The sequence below is a fragment of the Mercenaria mercenaria genome, chromosome 13 (genome assembly GCF_021730395.1).
Source record: "Mercenaria mercenaria strain notata chromosome 13, MADL_Memer_1, whole genome shotgun sequence".
Lineage (NCBI taxonomy): Eukaryota > Metazoa > Mollusca > Bivalvia > Venerida > Veneridae > Mercenaria > Mercenaria mercenaria.
Window position 1 is genome coordinate 51142890 of NC_069373.1, and position 22401 is coordinate 51165290.

Consider the following 22401-nt stretch of genomic DNA (forward strand, 5'->3'; position numbering starts at 1 on the left):
TCAGAAGTAGGTCACATGAGCTCAATAACTAGGTCACTGTGTCAAATAATAGAAAAAACGACGTCATACTCAGTTCATGTGGGGACAGGTGAGCGATTCAGGACCATCATGGTCCTCTTGTCATGAATTATTTCCCCTTTTTACTTAGAATTTTAGGTTAAAGTTTTGATGCACTCTCACTCTGTCTCTGTTATTACTGAATGGATTTGATTCAAACTTAAAATAGTTGTTCATCATCATCACCCACACCATATGACACAAGGTGCATAACTCTGGCACCAATATTTAATGAATTATGCCCCTTTTTGCTTAGGATATACTTACATAGTTTTTTGATACATTTTATCTTTACCTCTGTTATTACTTTAACCCTTAGCGTGCTGGCGGCAAGTGACTTTGCCTTTGCGACCAGTGCAGACCAAGATCAGCCTGCACATCCGTGCAGTCTGATCATGGTCTGCACTGTTCGCTATTCAGTCAGTAAATTTTCAGCGAACACCCCTTTTAACAGTTAATGGTTCTGTCCAAATTGAAACATGGACAAGTTCATTATAGAAATTTAGCAGGGTAAGGGTTAAGTTGATATTTTTGACATAGACTCAGGCTATTGTGCAATATCTTCATCCACAATTGGGGCATTAAACACTCTAGTTTCCTGAGATGTGCCCAGTTTCACTATCCAGCATCGAAATAGTCGAGCGCGCTGTCTTCTGTGACAGCTCTTGTTAGAAAATTTAGTTATGATTGTGGTAAAAACAAATTGAAAACAAAAGTTTAAACATGAAATAATAAAGAGTTACTGTATTTTATTTGCAATATAGTATTAGCAACTTGGAAAATAGTCCTGAAAAAATAAATTCTCAAAAATTCACATGGGGATACTTTAAATTTCTAATTCATTTGAATGCTTGAAACTGAAGTTTTAAACTAAATAAATTAAATGTTAAAAACTTGCTTGATTTGTCGATGCATTTTCCAAATTTTCACAATTTACTGTGTTGAAAATTCCCAATTTGACCAGGAGCCTTTTTGTGCCCCCCATGAGTGGTGGGGGCATATAGATTTGCTCTTGTCCGTCTGTCCCTCCGTGCGTCCATCTATCCGAAGTTCGTGACACGTCTAGCTCAAAAAGTATTTGATATAAATTAATGAAACCTTGCATGAGTCTTTATCATGATATGAACTTGCGCACCTTTTATTTTTCGTCTGGCTCTGCCCCCTAATTTTAGAGTTATGGCCCCTGAAATATTCAAAAATGCACATTTTCACCTTGTGACACGCCTAGCTCAAAAAGTATTTGATATAGATTCATGAAACCTTGCATGAGTCTTAATCATGATATAAACTTGCGCACCTCCTATTTTTCATCTGGGTCCGCCCCCTATTTCTAGAGTTATGGCCCCTGAAATAGTCAAAAATGCACATTTTCACCTTGTGACACGCCTAGCTCAAAAAGTATTTGATATAAATTGATGAAACCTTGCATGAGTCTTTATCATGGTATGAATTTATGCACCTCTTAATTTTCATCTGGCTCCGCCCCCTATTTTTAGAGTTATGGCCCCTGAAATAGTCAAAAATGCACATTTTCACCTTGTGACACGCCTAGCTCAAAAAGTATTTGAAATAGATTCATGAAACCTTGCATGAGTCTTAATCATGATATGAACTTGCGCACCTTCTATATTTCATCTGGGTCTGCCCCCAATTTCTAGAGTTATGTCCCCTGAAATAGTCAAAAATGCACATTTTCACCTTGTGACACGCCTAGCTCAAAAAGTATTTGACATAAATTGATGAAACCTTGCATGAGTCTTTATCATGATATGAATTTGTGCACCTCTTAATTTTCGTCTGGCTCCGCCCCCTATTTTTAGAGTTATGGCCCCTGAAATAGTCCAAAATGCACATTTTCACCTTGTGACACGCCTAGCTCAAAAAGTATTTGATATAGATTCATGAAACCTTGCATGAGTCTTAATCATGATATGAACTTGCGCACCTTCTATTTTTCATCTGGGTCCGCCCCCTATTTCTAGAGTTATGTCCCCTGAAATAGTCAAAAATGCACGTTTTCACCTTGTGACACGCCTAGAGCTCAAAAAGTATTTGATATAAATTGATAAAACCTTGCATGAGTCTTTATCATGGTATGAATTTATGCACCTCTTAATTTTCGTCTGGCTCCACCCCCTATTTTTAGAGTTATGGCCCCTGAAATAGACAAAAATGCACATTTTCACCTTGTGACACGCCTAGCTCAAAAAGTATTTGATACAGATTCATGAAACCTTGCATGAGTCTTAATCATGATATGAACTTGCGCACCTCCTATTTTTCATCTGGGTCCGCCCCCTATTTCTAGAGTTATGTCCCCTGAAATAGTCAGAAATGCACATTTTAACCTTGTGACATGCCTAGCTCAAAAAGTATTTGATATAAATTGATGAAACCTTATATGAGCCTTTAGCATGGTATGAATTTGTGCACCTCCTATTTTTCATCTGGCTCCGCCCCTATTTCCAGAGTTATGGCCCCTGAAATAGTCAAAAAATGCACATTTTCACCTAATTATGTGCCTCACTCAAAAAGTATTTAATGTAAATTCATGAAACCTTGCTTGAGTCTTTATCATAATGTGACCTTGCACACTTGGCATTCTTCTTGAGAATATTAGCGTTTATACAGAGTTATGGCCCTTGAAATAGCCAAAATAGTGGATTTTTTGTTTGTGATGCTCATAGCTCAACAAGTATATGGTATAGAATAATGAATCCATTTCATAATCTTTCTTTTTTTTTGAGGCTATATTTTTTTTTTAGGCTATACCCCATTAAGACTGCAAACATTTGAATGATTTCCCCTTATTTGTGACAAATGTACCAGTGGGGGGCACACCCTGTGTCCTACAGACACATTCTAGTTCCTCAAAACCGTAGAAAGAGCCCTGACAAGTTTTCAGTCATAATGGAAAAATAAGTTCAAATACCCTTAAGGTTAATGTGAATTGATAACAATGGCTCAGAAAAGGAGTAAGTTGTAATAAAGTACGAAAAACATACTTAAGAATCTGTAAGTTCACAGTACAATGCATTCATAGCTAGAATTGACTCGTGAAATTTGGACATTGACTCTTGAGAATTACATTTTGACTCTTGAAAACTTGGGCTCAAGGGTCATTGACTCTTGACTTTTAAAGTCTAGTGAGCCCCCTGGAATTCATTAATTAAAACGAAAAAGAAAATCATCTAATTAAAATTGTTTGGCCTATACAGGTATAAATTTCAAAACATGCTAAAACTATACGCACCAATTTAAGCTGTAACACAATAATAGAGGTGCAAATTGTTTGCATCGAGAAAAGATTTATGGCAGACAAATGTCTGTTCAACCAATCAGGTTTGATTTACATTATAATTAAGTTAAAGGGACCAGACAGGGAGTTTGTGAGTTCCAGTTGTCGATGTTCTAGCCATCCAGAGTCGAACAATATGAGGGTTGCCCCAGAAAATCACAAATTTCTTTTATTATTTGGATATTAAGCGATGCATCAAATAATTATTTCAACTGGTGTTATTTCAATGTATACTCGACAGGACTATAGAGTTTAAAATTAAAAATCGATCATATTATTGGGGTATTTTTTAAATAATAGACGGCAGTCAGTGCTAGTCGGCGCATGCTTACTTTTCCTCCTACAAAAAGAAGCGGCTTCCTTTTAATTTCAACCGCCTTGGTAGCCTAATGGTAGATCATCCGCTTCTAGTGCGGGAGGTCTTGGGTTGGATCCCCGGCCACGTCATACCAAAGACGTAAAAAATGGTACTAGTAGCTTCCTCACTTGGCGCTCAGCATTAAGAGGATATTGCAAGGACTGGTCAGCCCGGTGTCAGTATAATGTGACTGGGTGGGGTATCATGCCACGTGTCTACGGCATAATATTCCAGTGAGGCAGCACTATAAAGTTGGGCATTGTACACACTGCTACAAGTAGACACCGTCGTTTAAATGACTGAAAAATTGTTGAAAAAGTCGTTAAACCCAAACACACACACACCCACACACACACACCTTTTAATTTCATGTTACTTTCCCGATATACATCTCACAGGATTAGAATTTATATCGTAATTAATGGCAATGCATGGCATATAATTATTTTGCATCAAGTCTTTGACGTCACTTATGCTAAAAAGGTGATGTAATTTTGAAAGTAATGGTCGCACGCACTTCCAGAAATGACAACATCAGATGAGTTCTCTGTGCAGAAAGTATTAAAAGTATTATGTCGTCCTGTCTTTGAATCACTCACCCAACCTTCCTTAAAACGTTTGTGCCACGTAAAGACAAGTGTCCTGCTATATATATAACCTTTGCCTGATCTCCAGAATTTTTCACTTCCCGTTTTTTTTGTGAAGGAGTCATACCGTGACATACACAATATTTTATTAATACTTTCTGCACCGCGAACTTATTTGATGTCGCAATTTCTGAAAGTGTGTGTGACTGTTACTTTCCAAGTTACATCACCATTTCAAAGCAAGTAATGTCAAAGACTTGAAACAAAATATAATTACACACCACATGTTGCAATTAGTGACGATATAAATTTTAATCCTATGAGATGTATATCGGGTAAGTTACACAAGATTAAATGGAAGCCACTTCTTTTTGTAGGAGGAAAACTGAGCGTGCCCGACTAGCATTGACTGCAGTCCATTATTTAAAGAATACTCAAATAACATGAGAGGTATTTAATTTTAAACTCACCCACCCGCTTAGCTCTGTCGGTAAGAGCATTGGTCTACAGATCGCGGGGTCGTTAGTTCGATCCTCGGGCGGGGCGTATGTTCTCCGTGACTATTTGATAAACGACATTGTGTCTGAAATCATTAGTCCTCCACCTCTGATTCATGTGGGGAAGTTGGCAGTTACTTGCGGAGAACAGGTTTGTACTGGTACAGAATCCAGGAACACTGGTTAGGTTAACTGCCCACCGTTACATGACTGAAATACTGTTGAAAAACGGTGTTAAATCCAAAACAAACAAACAAACAAATAATTTTAAACTCTATATATAGTCATGTCGGTTATACATTGAAATATCATCAGTTAAAATAATTATTTGATGCGTCGCATATTTTTGAAATGATAAAAAAAGTTTTGCAATTTTCTGGGACAACCCTTGTATACAATATATTAGAAATAAGATTCGGACTACACAATGAGTTCGAGCGAACGGGGGTATTTGAGCATTCCTGGTTTGAGCCAATGAGAGTCAACTGTATTTACAGTTATATCTGAAATTTACTGGTGCGCATGATTTGTATTATGTTGCATGCTGTAATCAACACACTTTATAAAACTGGTACACTTGCTAATTCAGAACATCTCTATAAAGTTTTTCAATTTTTGCAACGACAGTTGCTGATTTTATCTACAGTCATGATGCAAAAATAAAAACTTCATGTACCTCTTTCTAGGCCCCTTGGAAAAACAAATCCTGTTTCTAAATAAAAGTGGTGTCACAGGAAAGGTGAAATTTATTTTGATGTGCAGAACTGTGGAACTTTATACAGATGAATAGAAAACTGCCAAAATATACAAATTAGAGTGTATTATTTATGCCAACCAGTCTGCTTTTCTTGCTCCCTACTTGTTAGTTAGCAAACTTGATAAAAGTCTGCAGATATGGATCCTTGCAACATTGTATCTCTTCCTTAGATTCAGAGATATTAAATAGCAGCACAAAGCATCTGTAGCCCGGTCCTCTTGTTCCATGCATTGTCCAAGTAAATTTAAGGCTGTTTCCCTGTGTCCAAGATTTGGTTCTTGGTCAATTGTCCTGAGAAGGTTGGACAATGCCCTTTTCTTTTCATCTTGCCTCCTAAGACTTTTGTAGGTCTTGTATTGTAGAAAGTAGAGGTAAGGAAGAGAATCAACTACTGCCCATTTTATCCAGTAGTCATCTGGAGGTCTGAATTTTAGATCGTCTTTCGTAGATCTAAACATTTCATACTGTAGTTCATGTGGAACACATTTTATTTCATATGGCAAAAATTTAACACAGAATGCTGTGATGTGTTGCATAGCTTCTTCTTTACGATCATTGGATATTTCAAAAAATCTATGTTTTTGAGCTTTTTTGACGTAAAAACTGCAACGACAAATAGGCTCAACAGTGTTTACGTCATAGCCTCTTTCTATATTCCTAAGTGTAGTTTCCGTTTTCCGAGTATCCCTTGCACAGTAGTAGATTGATGCTAGCTTCAGTTTACCAGATGAAACATCTGTATTCAAACCACGGGAGATCCAAGTGAGAGCTTCTTCTGATACGACATTGTACAAATGAATACTACGGGATGCTAGTGCAGTTCCCAGGGATATACCTAACATTGATGCAAGAATATGGTATGCTGTTTTGTCCACTCCTTCACATTGGTTACAAATATCAACTAATTTGATATTATACTTCAGCAGTAATTGTACAGCTTCTTCGTTACTGCTGTTGCTGATAGAATTTAGAAAATCCCTTATGATGCGATTAGTGTTGAGTGCAAGTATCATTAATATATGTCCTGAAACAGTGTCACTTGTTTTGAATGGGCATATTAAATTTTTCATTTTATACTGAAGCCTTAAGCCAAGACTTTCACACTCAATCCCCAGTAATGCTATACATCTATCAGTTACAATATCACATAGTTTTTGCAGAATGTAAGGTTTATATGTATGTGTCATTTTTCCTTTCATCAAATTGTTTCCAGGTATGATAAAGTGTGGACAATTTTCGTTTAAAATACAGTTATGTAGGACAAATAAACACAATGATAGGCACCCAAGTATGTTGTTTTCTCTCCAGATGACAGACTTTGTATTTGCAATACAATGAAACATAACTGTTTTACACATGAAACTTGAAATGGTGTCTTCAAAGTATGGCTTGATAAAGGTTTTCAATATTATCTTCATCAAGATGTAACATCGAATCTGTGTTATATTGAGACTGAACATCAAGCATCGCTCTGCTAGGGATGTTGATATTCTCCATTCAAGTTCCTCATGTTCACTGCCCTTGCTTCCAACAGTAACAAGGAAACATCCAGTACTGCCACAGTATTTTCTCATGTCAGCTGAAGGCCACTGACCTACACCTTGCCAGTCTAACCACTGCTTTGCTTGTAGAGGCCAGGATTTACAGCGGAAAGCAAGAACAACGTCTACATCACTCATCCCAGGTGGTTCTTGAAATGTATGTGCTGGACCCTGTTTCCTTCCTCTGTCTTGGATATCAGTTATTGCAGACATGATTGTATTCTTTAACAATATTTTTCCTTTTCTTTCACTGAAATGTTCATTAGGTACAGTAGGATATGGAAGTGGAGTATCATTTCTCAGAGGTTGCAGAAGGCAATAGCCAGGTGGTACAGTATCATCCTGGATCATCAGATAATTTTCTTCACCAGGTTTCCATTCACTCACATTTTGTATCACATTAACACCATTGAGACACATTAGTTGGTCACTGTCTGATTTAAGATCCGGTGTTGTCGTGCCCTCTGACTGACTGCCAAACAAGTATATTGTACGATTGTGATCCTCTAGTTGGAATAATCTTCTGCTCATAGATTCAACTAGCAAAGTTGCTCTTCTTCTCTTAAGTACAATCCTCTTGTCTACTCCTATATCAGAAAGAACATCTGACAGTATTACTGACACTGGCTCGATGTACTCTGGTGCTTGAAACATTCTGAAAATAAAGTAAAGCAGTAACTGACTAAGAAATATAGGAAAAAATATTCTTAAGGAAGTACACAGATGCAGTTAAGACGGTTCTTAGTTCTGGAATCTGATGTAGATATAGGGCTTCCTGTGGAAAATCAGTTCTTTGCTCTCTCAGATTCTTATCACTTGATCATGTGTTACTTAGGGGCCATTATTATATGAACCAGAGTAATTTGAAAAGTATTTATAGTGGTTTGCCAAAGGTACATGTGGAGATGTTCTTTGATGAAACTTGTGGAATATAGACAGATAATGGTCACAAAACTTGGTGCTCAAATGGGCTAAAAATAACTATTTGGCCTTGTAGATAATATATTATGTTGTACTGTTCTCCCTGTACTCGGATTCAGTGTTGTTATACTTTCTGGTCCTTTGGGATCATGGAATTCATTCAGTGCCTGTGTAATAGAGTTCTGCTTAAACTGGTGCTATTGGGTGTTAGAGGTGTTGCACTTTCCATTACCTCTCATGAACAAACCCAGTCAAACTGAGTCTGCTATTATTCTGCTTGGTTGCATTCTATGCTTCCAAAGGATCTTCTTACAGATTTTATTATTGATCATATAGTAAAAATTCCAAACAGTTTACGTTTAATATAACCTATGTTTTAAACTGCTGTTGATTGAGAATTAAACTCCTAAACCACTAAGTAGAATTTTCAGTTTATTTGATATATACAAACTCAAGTCTTTGTGAAATAACTGTTTTGAATGAAACCACAAAATTGTAAACTAATTCAATGTGAATATAACTTTAAATGTGTGAAATTACATACCTTTGTTTGGTTTGAAATAAGCAAATTGATTTTTATAAACCTCTTCAGATCGGATGTTTGAAATGCCTAGTTACAGTTTTTCCTTTTTCACTTCCTCTTCCTGTTTACACAAGAGGATAACTCAAATATTTAATCTGATTTTGGTAGCCAGTTGTTACCTACCTTTAAACTTTACCACTTTACCTTGCTATATTTCTAAAATGGATTGGTCCATAATACAAACTGGGCAGTACCACTTATTATTCACAGGGAACACCCATTGAAAATTTACTGACAGAATAGCAAACAGTTTTTAATTCTTTATTACTGACCTCATAAGCTTGATATATTTGGATATGAAATGTTGGAATGAAGCCTTATTTAATTGGAAAATGTAAATAAACACTTAAGTATGTAAAGAAATATATGTATTTTGATGAATTTCAAGTGGTTTGCTCAAAACAGCGAAACAAAATACTTAAATCTTTAGCCTGCTGCCGGCAAGTGATTATGCCTTTGCAACCAATGCAGACCAAGATAAGCGCACATCTTGTGCAGTCTGATCATGGTCTGCACTGTTCGCTTTTCGGTCAGTAAATTTTCAGTGAATACCCCTTTGAATAATAAATGGTGGTGCTTAAATTGAATGGTGGACCAGTCCATTTTAGAAACTTAGCAGGGTAAAGGTTAAATAGCTGTGATGACTGTTTAAGATTATATACAAGTTAGACTAGAATAAAACGTTATTTGTCTTTTTAGCTCATCAGAGCACAGATTGCTCACGGTGAGCTTTTGAGCATCATGCGGTGAGTGTTGTGCGTCTTCCTTCAATATTTGCCTGGTTAACACTCTAGAGGCCACATTTGTAACCCAGTCTTTATGAAACTTAGTCAGAATGTTTGTCTTGATCATCTAGGTCAGGTTTAAAACTGGGTTATGTGGGGTCAGAAACTAGGTCACCCGGCCAAATTAAAGGAAAAGCTTGTTAACACTCTAGAGGCCACATTTATGACCCTATCTTTATGAAACATGGTCAGAATGTTTGTCTTGATGCTCTCAGCTAGGCCAGGTTTGAAACTTGGTCATGTGGGATCAAAAACTAGGTCACTAGGCCAGATCAAAGGAAATTCTTTTTAATACTCTAGAGTCCACAGTCTAAGTTTGAAACTCATGAAAATTAGTCAGAATGTTTGTCTTGATGACCTCTAGGTCAAGTTTGAATCTGGGTCATGTGGGGTCAAACATCAGGTCACCCCGTAAAATCAAAGAAAAAACTTGTTAACACTTTAGAGGCCACTTTTATGACCTATCTTTGCGATACTTGTTGATCTTGATTATTTCTGGGATAAGTTGAAACACAGTCATGTGGGGTCAAAAACTAGGTAACTAGGCCAGATCAAAGGAAAATCTTGTTAACACTCTAGAGTCTTCACTTTAAGTTTGAAAGTCATGAGAATTGGTCAGAATGTTTGTCTTGATGACCTCTAGGTCAAGTTTGAATCTGGGTCATGTGTGGTCAAAAACTAGGTCATTCAGTCAAATCAAATGAAAAGCTTGTTAACCCTCTAGAGGTCACATTTATGACACTATCTTCATGAGACTTGGTCAGAATGTTAGTCTTGATGACCTCTAGGTAAATTAAAGTCTGGGTCATGTGGGTTAAAACTAGGTCACCTGGACAAATCAAAGGAATAGCTTGTTAACACCCTAGAGGCCACATTTATGATCCTATCTTCATGAAACTTTGTAATAATGTTTGTCTTCATGATCTCCAATCAGCAATATATGACCATTTTGTGTTGATTCGCCATTAAACCCAACTCATTCACTCATGATCTCCAAGTCAAGTTAAAAACTGGGTCATATGGTGTCAAAAAACTAGGTCAATAGGCCAGATCAATGGAAAATGTTGTTAACACTCTAGAAACCGCATTTTAAGTTCAAACTCGTGAGAATTGGTCAGAATGTTTGGCTTAATGACCTCTAGGTCAGGTTTGAATCTGGGTTATGTGGGGTCAAAAACTAAGATATTCAATCAAATTAAAGTGAGAGCTTGTTAACCCTCTAGAGGTCACATTTATGACACTACCTTCATGAGACTTGGCCAGAATTTTTGTCTTGATGACCTTTGCTAATAGGTCAAGTTCATATCTCAGAAACTTGGTCATGTGATCATATCAGAGGAAAAGTTTGTTAACACTCTAGAGGCAAGATTTATAACCATTTCTTCAGGAACTTGGTCAGAATGTTTATCTTGATGATAGCTAGGCAAAGTTAAAAACTTTGTCATGTGGGGTTAAAAACTAGGTCAGTAGGCCAGATCAACTCTGGTGAGGAATATAGGGCCATCATGACCATCTTGTTTATTAAAAAAAATCTTAACTTTGGTCCAAATTTTGTGTAGCCCTCTTTTTATGTGACAGCCTGAGAGAGTATTTTTATACGCCCGTCTCTGAAAGAGCGGGGCATATTATATGAACACCCATGGAATGCGGGTGGCATCCAAAAACATGTCTGCTCTCTAAGTCGAATGGTTTTCATCCGATCTTCACCAAACTTGGTGTTATGGGTATGATGTCACTGCTAAAACACTTCTCATGACACTGTACTGGAGTGGTGTTAATGGTAAGTTGCCACTGCTGAAGGCACATCCTTATGACATTGTACTGGAGTGGTGTTATGAGTAAGATATGCTGCTGCTGAAGACACTTCCTCATGTCACTCTACTGGAGGGGTGTTATGGATAAGATGTCAGTTCTAAACACCCTTCTTCAGGACAATGTACTGGAGTGGTGTTATGGGTTAAATATCATAGTTGAACACACTACCTCCTGACATTGTACTTTATAGATCTTATGGGTAAGATGTCACTGCTAAACACCCTTCCTTGTTACACTGTACTGGATTTTACAAGTAGGAGGATTTTAGCAGCAAGCGGACTCTTGGTGTTGTAATTTGCAGATGCATGTTCTTTTTTCTTTTTTTTCAGACATCAGTTGAACCTGTTCTCTCACATGTGTTTGGACAGACAGTACCTAGCTATCAATGAACTATCCAAAGACCTTGACATAGATCTCATTCTCAGGTATTTATAAATTATATTTAACCCTTACCCTGCTGAATTTCTATAATGAACTTACCCAGCTTTCAGTAAGGACTGTGCCATTAACTGTTAAATGGGGTGCCTACCAAAAAGATACTGAATGAATGGCAAACAGAGATGTGCAGGCTGATCATGATCTACACTGTTCTCAAAGGCAGAATTAGTTGTGTCCAGCATGATAAGGGTTTAACAAAATTGTGTTTACTTTTGTTTATTTGCATATTTGGAACAAAGTGTTATAGGGTGGAGTTGGCTTTAATGTTCTAAGACAAAGACACAGAGAGTCAGATTTTGTAGAACACTTCCGTGCATGCATTTCCAATTTTTACAGTATCAGAGAGTAATGAGTAGAAGTGATAAAAATAACACATTAACAATTCTTTTTTGTGTGTGTTTTTGACATGTCTGATAGATTGTAAAATTTTCTGTTCTTTTAACACAATCACAGCCAGAAGCCATGTCAAAAGGACAAGTGTACACACTACATTCAAACCTTTATTAAGCAGCTAGCCAAGGGAGCAATTCACAGTATGATTGCTTTCGGCAGTTGGCTGCTTTAGTCAGGTTGAAAGTAGAAGAAAAATTCAGTTTCAAGAGTTAACTGACTGGCTACCTTATTTAGGGTGCTGCTTAAGTCATGTTAAAGGTAGTCTAAAAATTCAGTGTAGGAAAGTTAGCGGATTGGTTACTTAATTCAGGTTGCTGCCTAAGTCAGGTTAAAATTAGAAAGAAAATTCAATTTAGGAAGTTAGCTGACTGGCTGCTTAAGGCAAATGGCTGCTTATATAGACTGCAAATTAAGGCAGGTTCATCTGAAATTTAAAAAATGAACAGTTTTGAAAAATATCACTGTAGTGACTGAAAAAGGCCAAGCCTTCTACATGTTATATATTAATGCGTAAAAATAGCATTTCATCTATGTTTTTACAAGTAAAAAGTATGTATTTTAGTTTATAGTTTTCCACATTGACTGTATGATGGTGCTAAGTTAGACAGTTTTTCATATTTCTTTCCAGGTGTATGTCGGATGAGAAACTTCCATTTGAGTTAAGGGCCTCATTTTGTCGACTGATGTTACATATGCATGTAGATAGAGAACCGCAGGAAACTGTAAAGCCAGTCAAATATGCCAGACTGTGGAAAGAAATACCTGCTCAAATTGCCATAGAAGAGTATGATTCTTATCTTAAACTTACAAATATCCCCAAACTTGAATACTGCTGGAGCAATATGTTCAAACTAGCTTAAATAATGCTTGAATAATATGCTCAAGTCACAGTAGGTTAGGTTTCCTGCTAAACTTACCATTTGAAAAGCATAAGATTTATAACTCGAAATACGCTCAAATTGAATTTGAAAAACATAAGTTTTGAAAGAATTGCCTTTGCAGAGCATAGGTTCTAAGATATATGTGTATATAAATTGCTATTGAAAAACAAAGGTTCTATGATTAATCTAAAGTATATGTGCAAATTGATGTTGACAAGCCTGCATTGCAAGAAAATTTTTTAGTCTTAATATAAAAACTATAACTTTGCTAGATGGCATAGAAAGTCTCTGTTACTTCTTTAGTTGCCATTGAGAAGCTCAATTTCTTTTTAAATGTAGTTTTTTCTCCCTTGAAGGAATTGTAGAAATAAAAAAAACTGCTATAGGATTTCAGCAGATTTGCAGCAAATTTAATCTCAAGTTGTGTAATATAATGGCTCCATGCATTAAGAAAAAGTCGCATTAGCCCCCATTAATACCAGTCTGTCGGATAATGTTCATGCCTGTAAAAATAATGAAAGAGCACAAATGAATTGGATAACAGCTCTTTGTTACAATGGTACACAATGTTACAATATCACTCAGAAAGAAATATAATAATGTATTTATATTTCAGTTATGAATCCAATATTGGCAAGGACCCAGAAAAGGAGCGCGTGAAGCCAGCATTTGCTCAGACAATCATGTTTGTAGAGGACTATCTCACAGTGGTCAGTCAGGACGGCTCGTTTGCTGATAGGGAACAAAACAAACTTACGTACGAGGTGAGATCAGTTCATTTTGATTGAGATCACTTAATGTTGTTACATTTAGTTGCAGTTTGTGCATGTTGATTGAGATCAGTTTATATTAATGGAGGTAATTAATGTTTCTTTTTATCATATTGGTAGAAAAAGAGCAAAATAATTTTACGTCTAGTTCGGGGGCTATTTTGTTCATTTTGTTTTCATTATGAAATAAATAAAATAAATAAAAAATTACTGTGAAATCATTAATATTCATGGGGGACATATTTTCGTGGATTTCGTGGTTGGGCCCATCCACAAAATTTGATCGCAATGAACAAGTAAAATTCTCATCCATTTCATGTTCAAAAGTTGAAATCCATGGATTCACATCCCCACGAAATTGTCATTTTGGCCAAAATCATGAGTTTTCGTGCGCACAAAATTAAATGACTTTACAGTATCTAGTAAGCATCCAGTTGTATGAGTTGTATGATCATCAAGTGCAATCTCTGTTGAGAAGACTTGGGAAGACATAAATGTGTTTGTTGTACAGAGATGGTTGCGCTAGGGAGGTCAATTTACAAAAATAACGTCTCAGGGCAGGAAAACAAGAAAATTCAGTCAGAAATATCTAGCAGCCAGTCAAGGGATTGACACAGTCTGGCCGCTTAAGACAAGTAGGGATTAGAAAAGATGTCAGTTTTGGAAGTTAGCAGCTTGGCTGCTTAATACAGGTGGCCACTATGACAGGTTAAACTGTATATGTTTTTCTGTTTAAGAATAAAATAGACATATCAAAAGTATTAAATATTTTAAGCATGTCATTTACTGTTTCACATTTCTAGGTGGTGAATCTTGCTAGAGAGTTGATCTACTTTGGTTTCTACACATTTAGCGACTTGCTACGTCTCACCAAGACATTACTATCTATTCTGGACTATGTACCAGAACACATGGGTGGTCTGCCAGTCAGCAAATTATCTGTCACTGCAGAAGGTAAAGTTTTTTAGGAACCCACCTTTATGGGTTTTTTTCACATCTTTGAAATCATGGATGATCTCACATGGCAAGTTTCATAGTCCTGGCTGACATTTTGGCAAAATTATCCCCCTTTTCCAACTAAGAATATTTTGCTGAAGGTTTTGTATGTAACATATTATTAGTCCCCTACTGGTTGAAAACCAGTTTCGGGGACCATAGGAATGCACTTTTCTGTCATTCCGTCCGTCCATCCGTCCATCCGTCCGTCCGCAATTTCGTGTCCGGTCCATAACTCTGTCATCCATGAAGGGATTTTAATATTACTTGGCATAAATGTTCCCCATGATGAGACGACGTGTCATGCGCAAAACCCGAACCCCTAGCTCAAAGGTCAAGGTCACAATTGGAGGTCAAAGGTCAACAGGGCTTTTTTCCTGTCTGGTCCACAACTCTCCCATCCTTGAAGGGATTTTAGTTTACTTGGCACAAATGTTCCCAATGATGAGGTGATGTGTCATGCGCAAATCCCAGACCCCTAGCTCAAAGGTCAATGTCACAATTGGAGGTCAAAGGTCAACAAGGCTTTTTACCTGTCCGGTCCATAACTCTCCCATCTATGAAGGGATTTTAATATTAATTGGCACAAATGTACCTCATAATAAGACGATGTGTCATGCACAACTTTCAGAACCCTAGCTCAAAGGTCAAGGTCACACTTTGCAGTCAAAAGTTAACATAGCATGAACAGGGCCTGTTTCGTGTCCGGTCCATAACTCTGACATTCATTAAGGGATTTTAATATCACTTAGCACAAGTGTTCCCCATGATGAGACGATGTGTCATGCATAAATCCCGGACCCCTAGCTCAAAGGTCAAGGTCACAATTGGGGGTCAAAGGTCAACAGAGTTTTTTTCCTGTCCCGTCCATAACTCTGCCATCCATGAAGGGATTTTAATATTACTTGGCACAAATGTTTCCCATGATGAGACAACATTCGTGCACAAAGCCCAGACCCTTAGCTCAAAGGTCAAGGTCACAATTGGAGGTCAAATGTCAGTAGGGTTTTTTCCCTGTCCGATCCATAACTCTGTCATCCATCAAGGGATTACAATATTACTTGGCATAAATGTTTCTCATGATGAGACGACGTGTCATGTGCAACACCCAGTACCCTAGCTTAAAGGTCAAGGTCACACTTTGAGATCAAAGGTCAAGAGGATTTTTTTCCTGTCCTGTCTGTAACTTTGTCATGCAAAGCAGGATTTAGATATCAGTTGGCACAAATATTCCCCTGGATGAGACAACATGTCATGAGCAAGAACAAGGTCCCTAGGTCTAAGGTCAAGGTCATATTTAGAGGTCAAAGGTCAAATTCAAGAATGACTTTGTATGGAACATTTCTTCTTCATGCATGGAGGGATTTAATGTAACTTGGACAAAATGTTCACCACCATGAGGCACCCTTGTTTTTAGAATTACGTCCCTTTGTTGTTACTATAAATAGATTTTATAGATTTTATTGTAACTTTTTAGCTCGACTATTCAAAGAATAGTCTAGCTATTCTACTCACCCTGGCGTCGGCGTCGGCGTCACACCTTGGTTAAGTTTTTGCATGCAAGTACATACAGCCATCAATGAAAGGCATATAGCTTTGAAACTTATTTCTTCTTTTTCTAGGTCAATTACCAACCTCTCTGGGTCAAGTCCCATAACTCTGACATGTATTTTGAGCAAATTATGCCGCCCTTTTGGACTTAGAAAATTTTGGTTAAAGTTTTACATGCAAGTTACTATCTCCAAAACTAATGCAGATATTGATTTGAAACTTCACATGTGTCTTCGGGGTTATAAAACTAGTTGATAGCAGCAAGTCCCATAACTCTGACTTTCATTTTGGCCAAATTATGCCCCCTTTTGGACTTAGAAAATTCTGGTTAAAGTTTTGCGTGCAAGTACATACAACTAATTCTAAAAGGCATATAGATTTGAAACTTATTTTTTCTTTTTCTAGATCAATTACCAACCTCACTGGGTCAAGACCCATAACTCTGACATGTATTTTGAGCAAATTATGCCCCCTTTTAGACTTAGAAAATTTTGGTTAAAGTTTTACATGCAAGTTATTATCTCCAAAACTAATGCAGATATTGATTTGAAACTTCACGTGTGTCTTAGGGGTTATAAAACTAGTTGATAGGATCAGGTCCCATAACTCTGACCTTCATTTTGGCCAAATTATGCCCCCTTTTGGACTTAGCAAATTCTGGTTAAAGTTTTGCGTGCAAGTACATATAGCTATTACTAAAAGGCATATAGATTTGAAACTTATTTTTTCTTTTTCTAGATCAATTACTAACCTCACTGGATCAAGTCCCATAACTCTGGCATGTATTTTGGGCAAATTATGCCCCCTTTTGGACTTTGAAAATTCTGGTTAAAGTTTTACATGCAAGTTTCTGTCGCCAAAACTAATGCAGATATTGAATTGAAACTTCTCATGTGCCTTCGGGGTTATAAAACTAGTTGATAGCAGCAAGTCCTATAACTGATATGCATTTTGGTCAAATTATTCCCACTTTTGAACTTAAAACTCTTTTGATATTTATCTTTTTTGGGTAATATTTTCCTGCTTCTGGGTCAATATTTCGAATAGTCGAGCTTGGCCACTTTTCTGTGGTACAGCATGCATGTTACATCCAATTTTTAGGTGTATTTTGACCTATCTCTACCTGGTAAAGAGTTTTTTATGGACTTACATTATATAGATTTTTTTTTTTTTTTTTTTTTTTTTTTTTTTTTTTTTTTTTTTAAAGATAAATTTCCCTTTGTTGTTACTGTAAATAACTTACATGATAACATTTTTATAATCAGCCAAAAAAAATGAAAACAACTGTGGGTTTTTATATATGCACATTTTAATCCAAGTGTGTTGTTATAACATATTGTATATGTAGTACAATATTGTTTATACATCATTGACAGATATCAGTTCATTATGTTATACTGCAGTAGAGAAAATTAGGTGCCTTCCAGTAGGGGACTTTGTATTGCATGGCAATACTTCATTCACTTGTTACATGAAGGGCTTCAAACAGCCAGGCATGCTGTCATTAGACAGCTCTTGTCTATGTTTATCACTCTGTCTATAGGTCTTAAAAAATTGAAAAGTGATGGAAAAATCCTAGCATTTTTTCAGCTTAAGGATGCATGAACCATGCCAAGGTAAAACATAGAATGTATTGTGCTGTATCTTCCAAATAATAGTTTGAATGTTTAACATGAAAAAAAGCTATAAATCGGTATGTTTCATCTCCTAGTTTTGAATTCCATTTTTCAAAATGTTTTTAGATCCTGCTGATGAACTACCAACAAAGAGAAGAACAGAGGATACAGACACTATGGTGATGGATACAAAACTTAGAATTATAGAAATACTGAAGGTAAACTTGTCTGTTCTGTATTCAATATTCACTTGCCCATCACAAATGTGGGTTCGAGTCTAACTCAGGGCGTTGAATTCTTTATGTGAGAAAGCCATCCAGCTGGCTCACAGAAAGTAGGTGGTTCTACCATGGTGCCTGTCTGTGATGAAATAATGCACGGAGTTCTTCCATCATCAAAGCTGGAAAGTCGCAATATGACCTAAGATTGTGTAAGTGCAACATTCAACCCAACAATTATGTATTCAGCATATGATCCTGCACTATGTCTTTCGTCTTCACATGTTTTGCTGAAGTATTCTCACATATTTAGAGGGATTCTTAGAGAAAGATTTAGGGATTTAATGTTTTGGATCGACGCAAACTGCAAATATATCAGAAAATGTATCAGAATTAAGTCTCTGTTGGTAAATATTGATTTCACATTAAGTATGTTGATAATTTTCAAGGCAGACAAGACATTTAGCAAGCTTTTCGGATATTTAGAGAAAGGCATTGTTTGTTTATATATGGGTTTTATCACACATTTATGATCAGGGATAGAGAAAGGTAGGTAGCCAGCACATGTCACCCAGGAAGTGGATTTTTACTTAGCTTTAAATGGTATTAATTTTGTTTTTGACAAATTTTATTTCCTTATTTGGTATCAGAAAAGTCTGGGGATTAGATGTTTTTCATTTAAATATGTCTGATAATTTAGCAGCAATTGCCAATGGCAAAAAGCATAGAACTTTTAAATAATAAGAAATATTTTCTATTAATTTTTCTGATAAAAGTGGGGGAAAAGTGTCGTTCCAATTTTTGTTCCTCGGCACAGTAAAATAGCTCAGTAGATAGAGCACACGCGTGACTGTTAATTCAAAGGGTGCAAATCTGATCAGTGGGCGAGGTTACTGTTTTCCATGTACAATGATTAATCATCATATAAGTCACTCTGGCATTTAACTTGTGGGAAATTCAGTACTTTTCTGTTTTGTCCTTTTCATTTGGAGATACAATTATTTTTATTTTTTAATTTTAAATAGTTCTGTTCTATTTCTGTCTTTTGTTAACATGTGTCCATATTTTTATTTTGCCCATTTTCAGTTTATTTTGGATGTGAGACTAGATTATAGGATCACATGTTTGCTTTCAATCTTCAAACGAGAATTTGACGAGAATAATGCGCCAAGAGATAATGATGGTAATGTAACACAATCAGAATGAAAATTGTTATTTCATTTGCTATGCTTTATTGCTTGATTAAAATAAAGCTCACAAGGACAGATAATTAAAACAGAAATTCAAATGTTAACATTTACAGTTAATTTTCTAGCTTCGATTCCTGGTTTTTAAAATAATGATTTTTTGGAAGAAAAAAAACTTGAAAGGAAAATATAATTGAATGTCATGAAATTCTTGATTGCCCAAAGTTAGGTTATTTAGAAAAATATAAGAAGATTTTTTTTTTCCTTGTGAACTTTACATATGTGTACTTTTATTTGAAGATCAGATAAATTGAAAGCATTTCAGCAGTAGTGTTCAAAGAGTATTTGCATGTTTGCAAAGGAAATATTTTCATACTCTAGTGTTATCAATGTTCAATGTTAAAAAGCTCATTTTTAAGACAATCAAGCATCTGATTGGTTAATCAAATTTTAAATTGACCAATGGTAAACTTCTGTTCTGAGACTGGTCTCCATACTAAATTTTTTGTTTTGGAACCAGAGCTTCGGTTATGTGCTAGAACAAACCAGTCAGTTAGAATTTAAGTATTGGTATGCTGTCTGCATGGAGTGTGATGGTCTAGTACCTGTTATAGATCTTCAAATAAAAGTATCTTTTTAATAAAACTGTCAGTGATGATGTCCTGCAAGTGACCTGAAATTGATGCAGAGATAAGAAGAAACTGCATCTTTATGTAAGATCTTATTCTTGGAATTAATTACAATATTTTGCATTTTCCTGATCTGAAGAGAAAGGTGATCTTTTTCACTCTTTCAGAGTTGCCTTATTTTTATTTTAAAAAAAGTTAAAGGTTCAGATGCTAATTTCAGTTGCCCTGTTTTAAAATTTATCTTTTGTTATGTAAATTGTCAGAGAAAAATCCTAATTTTGAAATAAGGCAAGATTTAACGTTCTCATTCAGGTTACTTTTGCAGGAAATACATCATTTTTGACAGTCTTTCAGCTTCATGTCTATGCTAACTGACTGACTTTTATTGTCATGGTAACATGAAACACAGAATGGCAAAAGATTTATATTATATAAAAACATTAAATCATAATTATGCATGATGCCACTGATGATGTCATTTGTGATGTCATTGTCAGCGAAATGAAATGATGTTGAAAGTTCTTAGTTTCTTTTAAATTTGATATATCCTGAAGTTAACATTATAAAAGTTGTATAAAAAAAATGGAGAATTTGATAAACTGAAAATACGAAAAACTGAAAATACGAAAAAAGGAAGTACTTTTGCCATCATGTAACTGTTATATACATGTACACCAGTCGAGTCTGTTAGCTTTGACTATAGCGTTTCTAAGACATTAATAAAAAACTAACACAATTCATTCTGCCCATATTTCAGTTTATCATGTCAGTGAGATTGGATTATCGAATATCAGTCATTTTAACTGTGTTTAAACATCAGAGGGATAAAAAACACAGTTGGTATCACTCTTGTGAGATATGCACAAAAACTTGTCTGTGTAAATGTTGTTCATGTGCTCATATTGGGACGGGGTCAGAAATGCACTTTTATTTTCATTAAGTTTTTTATCAAGAGCTTTTTTTGGCATAAAATCAGTTTGTTTTTGTTACTTTTTTTTGCAAGTTTTGTTGTTTTGGGTGTAACATTTTTAAAAAGCATTGTAGCACATTTTTTTCTGTGTAATTATTTTCTTACTTTTTTCAGTTAAGATTTCTAGAATAGCCTATAATTATTTGAATGTATTGTGGTTACTGATCTAGTTAGATTCTTTTTGCACACTGTTTATGACAATTTGCTTTTCACCAAATATTTCTATAAAAGAAATAGTTTTAGTTTATATAAATGACCTCCCACAAAATATCAACTCCAAAGTCCGCCTCTTTGCAGATGATGTTGCAGTTTACCTCACACTGTCATCTGCAAATGAATCAGTTAGTGACAGTTACACTCCAAAATGACCTCAAAATGTTAGAAGAGCTAGCGTGAGTTTGAGTGGGATATGGAATTCAACACCTCCAAATGTCAAACTATGCATGTGACAAGAAGAAAACATCCTATTGCCACCAATTACTACCTCCATGGAGTCCTACTCAAATCAGCCACCTTGGCTGAATACCTTGGCGTAGATATATCAAATAATCTGTCATGGGACGCCCACATCAATAGGTCAACAAAGAAAGCAAATCAAACGTTAGGGTTTCTGCGCAGAAACATCAAGGTCAAATCTGAGCCCCTTAAGTCCATGGCTTACCAAACACTTGTTAGACCGCAGCTGGAATATGGCTCTGAAGTGTGGTCACCCAGTACCCAAACCATCATAGACCAGATAGAGGTTGTACAGAGACAGGCAGCTCGTTGGATTAAGGCTGACTACTGCCAAACCTCCAGTGTCACAGACATGCTACAATCCCTCAAACTTCGTCACCTTGATCTCGGACATATTGATAATAGACTTTCCCTTATGTACAAAATCCACTATGAATTAGTTGCCATCCCCAAAGAAAGCTGCTTAGTTCCTTTCACTTGCCCAACACGTCACTTCCATTTCCTCAGTTACAAGATATTCACAGCAGCTACAGATTACTTTAAAGTATTCTTTCTTCCCCAGAACAGTATACGACTGGAATTATCTCCCTCCTGCTGTTGTCCACCTCCCAACCAGTGAGCAGTTCAGTGCAGCCATTTGCTGTATTGATCATGTCTCACCTTAAACTGCCTGATAGCTGCTTTTATACTTTCATTTTTAACAAAGCTATTTTTCCTTTCTTTTAACTATCTTTTTACACTTCAGTCTATTAATATTCTTTGTGGTTTGACGTGCTAAATTTCTACGTCCCCATGAGGGGTTTGACATTATCATACGATAGATAGATAGAATTTTTTTTCTGAACTGATTATGTTTGTTGACTAGTCTGTCAGTAGTAGAGATTTGCACTACCTATCTTATTGATATTAACATAAGTCTGTTTCTTTACTCCTGCGAGATTTCTTTAATAAAAAGACAGCATGTAAAGGTATTCCTCTTTTTCATTTGGCACATCTGTAGAAGTTGTCATTTGCAGGATGTTAAAGCATAAAAAAAATAGAAGTACACCAATTAATGTACACTACTTAGAACAAGTGCTTAACCTTTACCCTGATAA

At 36.1% G+C, this 22401-nt stretch overlaps 2 protein-coding genes across 14 annotated transcripts in view; one reads left to right on the forward strand and one right to left on the reverse strand.

The window, feature by feature from the left end:
- Nucleotides 1-22401, forward strand: part of LOC128547932 (inositol 1,4,5-trisphosphate receptor type 1-like) — a 181399-nt gene that overhangs the window by 71028 nt on the left and 87970 nt on the right. For all 13 annotated transcript variants that reach the window (XM_053521831.1, XM_053521833.1, XM_053521822.1 and 10 more), the window contains exons 17-22: nt 11529-11624; nt 12659-12814; nt 13528-13675; nt 14485-14635; nt 17971-18062; nt 19149-19245. In XM_053521831.1, the coding sequence (XP_053377806.1) occupies nt 11529-11624; nt 12659-12814; nt 13528-13675; nt 14485-14635; nt 17971-18062; nt 19149-19245 (740 nt within the window). The remainder of the gene's footprint in view (nt 1-11528; nt 11625-12658; nt 12815-13527; nt 13676-14484; nt 14636-17970; nt 18063-19148; nt 19246-22401) is intronic.
- On the reverse strand, nt 787-8727 carry LOC123558957 (uncharacterized). The gene is made up of 2 exons (XM_053521835.1): nt 8561-8727; nt 787-7750 (listed from the first exon to the last, which is right to left on the reverse strand). Exon 2 carries the CDS (start codon nt 7747-7749, stop codon nt 5653-5655), a length of 2097 nt encoding a protein of 698 aa, XP_053377810.1. The 5' UTR covers nt 7750; nt 8561-8727; the 3' UTR covers nt 787-5652.

Coding starts and splice junctions, on each gene's coding strand:
- LOC123558957 (XM_053521835.1), bottom strand. CDS start 7,749: ATGTTTCAAGCACCAGAGTACATCGAGCCAGTGTCAGTAATACTGTCA.